This window comes from Carex rostrata, chromosome 1, assembly GCF_964058835.1.
Source record: "Carex rostrata chromosome 1, lpCarRost1.2, whole genome shotgun sequence".
Classification (NCBI taxonomy): domain Eukaryota; kingdom Viridiplantae; phylum Streptophyta; class Magnoliopsida; order Poales; family Cyperaceae; genus Carex; species Carex rostrata.
In genome coordinates, this window is record NC_135918.1 from 13,185,368 (window position 1) to 13,189,154 (window position 3,787).

The window sequence follows — 3,787 nt, forward strand, 5'->3', positions numbered from 1 at the left end:
CACCTGGCATTGAGATATATTTTTTTTTTGGGGAAAAAGTAAGTTTCAGGTCCTTATTTGTTTGTACGCATCGAGAAATTTAATAACAGTTTGTTTGTATGTATTGCTGGATTAAAAATAAAAAAACTACTCTTTTAAGTAATTTGATTCATTATTGTAAGGCATGATGACCAACAGATCAAAAGTATAACAGTTGCAATATTTTGTGCATGTATATATCAAATAACATAGATCATATTACTAGTACCCCATAATTTTTATTTTATTTTTATTTTTTGAGTAAAAGACAAGTGCCATAGAATTCTATGAAGTACGTACCATACAAGTCTTCCCATGGAATAACGATATAGTCAATAAATCTAGGAACTTTTATAAGTAGAAGGATCGCCTCCAATCAAATTTTATCTCGTAATTAAAAAATTGTACCAACAACACCTACTTGTATAAATAGGTGAAACTGAAAGGTTTTTGTGAATCATTGAGAGCTTCTCACATTTACTCAAGATGCACTATTTCACATCCAATTTCCTCCTCCTCCTCTTACTAATTCAAGCTTTCTCAGCAAATTGTTGTATTGAGCATGAGAGAGATGCACTGCTTGAATTCAAAGCCGGGGTTAATGATATAAACAATCGTTTGGCTTCATGGAAAGGTGAAAAATGCTGCAACTGGGTAGGGATCCAATGCAGCAATCAAACAGGTCACGTTGTCAAGCTAAACCTTCGAAATACCGACATTCATCTGTTCAAATATTATGAGTATATCTTCTCATATTGGAGCTACCATAGCTTAACAGGCAAGATCAATCCATCTTTGCAATTTCTTAGTGATCTGAAACACTTAGATCTCAGCTGCAATGATTTTAATGGGACTAAATTTCCAAATTTTATTGGCTCATTTAGAAACTTAAAGTATCTCAACTTGTCTAATACGGGTTTGTCGGGAAAGATACCACCTAAACTTGGGAACCTTTCTAGGTTGTTGTACTTTGATCTTAGCTATAACGAATTTTCTAGTTTTAAATTGCACGCGGATACATGGTGGTTATCTAATCTGAGGTCTCTAAAGCATATGGACATGTCTGGAGTTATATTTCAAGATTCAAATAATTGGGTGAAAACTTTGAATAGACTATCATCACTTGAAGTGTTAGTTTTGTCAAGGAATAATCTAACCCAAATTTCCAATACACTTCCTTTTGTGAATTTTACTTCCCTCATAGTACTTCATCTTTCTTATCAAAACTTCGATACCACCATACCCAAATGGGTGGGAAATCTAACCTCTCTAAACAAACTTGCACTCGATTATAATTCTCTTCATGGTATGGTACCATCACTACATAGCCTAACACAATTAACACACTTATCTTTACCTGGCAACAATATTGAAGGAGATATTGACGAGTTATTATTGGGAAAGTTATCAAATTACACATTGAGAAAACTGGAGTATTTAGATATTTCATCAACTAATTTGACTGGAACCTTGACTGGGTGGATTGGAGACATGACAAGTGTAACTTATCTCAGCCTTTCTTATAATCATCTAAGAGGTAAAATACCAATTAATATTGGAAATCTAACAAATCTTGTTTTTCTTGATCTTAGTGAGAACTCCCTCACAGGATTATTTGGTAGTGATTGGACACCTTCTTTTCAACTAAATGTAATCTGGTTGAGTTCATGCAAACTTGGGCCAAAATTTCCCTCTTGGCTCCGGAGACAAGTAGAAATTGAGGATCTAGATCTAAGTGACACTGAAATTGATGATAGTATACCCGATTGGTTCTCGAGCTTATCTTCCCTTAGAATCCTTGTGATGTCTAATAATATGCTTAGAGGGAAGTTACCACCCAGCTTGGTACATATGACCAAACTCAAAATTATGTTTTTGAGTAATAATCAACTTGAGGGTAATATATCATTTCTTCCGACAAGTTTGGCGTATGTTGATCTCTCAAACAATAGTTTATCGGGACATCTTCCTCTTTGGTGGTCAAACATTAGTAGAGAATTGAACCTTGCAGATAATAGGCTCTCTGGAGTTGTACCCAGCTCTTTGAGTTGTTCAGGTGCACTAGCAGTGGTTAAGCTTGAAAACAACAGTTTAACTGGAGAGTTTCCATTTGATTTGAAATTTTGCACAAGATTAGAACTGCTTGATCTTGGAGAAAATAATTTTCACGGGATAATACCAGATTGGGTAGGAGAAAGGTTTTACCAGTTACAATTCCTAAGGTTGCGATCCAATTTATTTTCTAGTAATATTCCATCCAAGTTGACACTACTCAATAACCTCCAATTCTTAGATCTTGCAAACAACAACCTTTCTGGACCACTGCCAAGTGGTTTGGATCATTTTACTTCGATGATTCAATTGTCCCCGGCAAATATTGGATATATTGGTGAAAGTTTAAATGTAATGGCCAAAGGGTTGATCCTTAAGTATGAACATCTTGGAGATTTGAAGAGTATAGATTTGTCAAATAATAATCTAATTGGCGAGATACCTCAAGAGATAGTTGTTCTTGCTGGTTTATGGAATTTAAACTTGTCTCACAATCACTTAATGGGAAACATTCCGCAAGAAATCGGAAATATGACATCTCTAGAGTCACTCGACCTTCGCATGAATAACTTGTCAGGGACTATCCCACAAAGCATGTCTGCTTTATACTCTTTGGCAGTGCTCAATTTTTCTTACAATAATTTATCTGGGAGCATTCCAACTGGGTATCAGCTGCAAACGCTTGATGATCCATCAATCTACAGTGACAATCCATACCTATGTGGACCACCACTAAAGACGAGTTGTCGTAGCAGTGATGGTAACAACAATCCCAATTCCAAAAATAGTGATAATAATGATAAGTGGTTGTATTTGTTTATCGAGTTCGGGTTTGTGACAGGACTTATGGTGTTGTTTTTTATTCTATTGTTGAAAGCAAATTGGAGGTATACTTATTTTCAAATGGTGGATGATGTGTTTGACAGGCTAGCTAGCTATATGTTATGAGAACATTAACATTCAAGAGGATGAATGAACGAATTTAATATCATGTAATTATTCTCTGTATAATTGATAATTAAGTCATGTCTTGTACGTACGTGTGAACTCCAGTGTAAATCTATTTGATAATTAAGTTGTATATTTTTTCTGAGTTGGATGTACTATATTAAACTTGTTAATTACAATATTTTAAGGATATTAATTTTTTTTTCCTTTTTTTTTCTACGTATTACACAAAAATGCAAATATATTAATTCCTCTTGTAATTAAATAAACGTTTACAATATCAAAATCAAACTTACTAGAAACACCAAAACCAAAATATTTTGCAAAGAGAAGCCTATAGAGAATCAAAACTCAAAGAGGTGCCAGGCAAAAGACAACAAAATATATCTGGTGTTCCATGTCTTGATGAAACTTCAAATTAATAGCACAAGGAATGAAAACCCATCAAGTGTATATATGATCGCTAGCGAGAAAAAGAAAAATGTCTTCCGCGCTGTACCCTTTTTGTAGTACTACTAATCATGCCTACAACTATCATAGGTATTATTGTTTTTATATCTCAAGTGCCAAGTAAAACATAACCTAAATCTATATTTGTTTGAATTCAGCAACAAGGTTCAAAAAGTGTTTACCAAACTAAAGTAAAGAGAAGACGATAATAGCTCAGAAATTAATTCTGGTAATATTCAAACTATTTCTAGTCGAAATGGTAAAATTTTGGTCACGGACCCAATCAAAAGACTTCGGTCAACTCACAACTGCTAACTTG

The 3,787-nt window shown here is 34.2% G+C and overlaps 1 protein-coding gene across 1 annotated transcript; it reads left to right on the plus strand.

Moving 5' to 3' along the window:
• The first annotated feature begins 452 nt into the window (after nucleotides 1-452).
• Nucleotides 453-3,176, plus strand: LOC144559399 (uncharacterized). The gene has a single exon (XM_078308419.1). It carries the CDS (start codon nucleotides 505-507, stop codon nucleotides 3,016-3,018), a length of 2,514 nt encoding a protein of 837 aa, XP_078164545.1. The 5' UTR covers nucleotides 453-504; the 3' UTR covers nucleotides 3,019-3,176.
• The last annotated feature ends 611 nt before the right edge of the window (nucleotides 3,177-3,787 follow it).

Coding starts and splice junctions, on each gene's coding strand:
- LOC144559399 (XM_078308419.1), top strand. CDS start 505: ATGCACTATTTCACATCCAATTTCCTCCTCCTCCTCTTACTAATTCAA.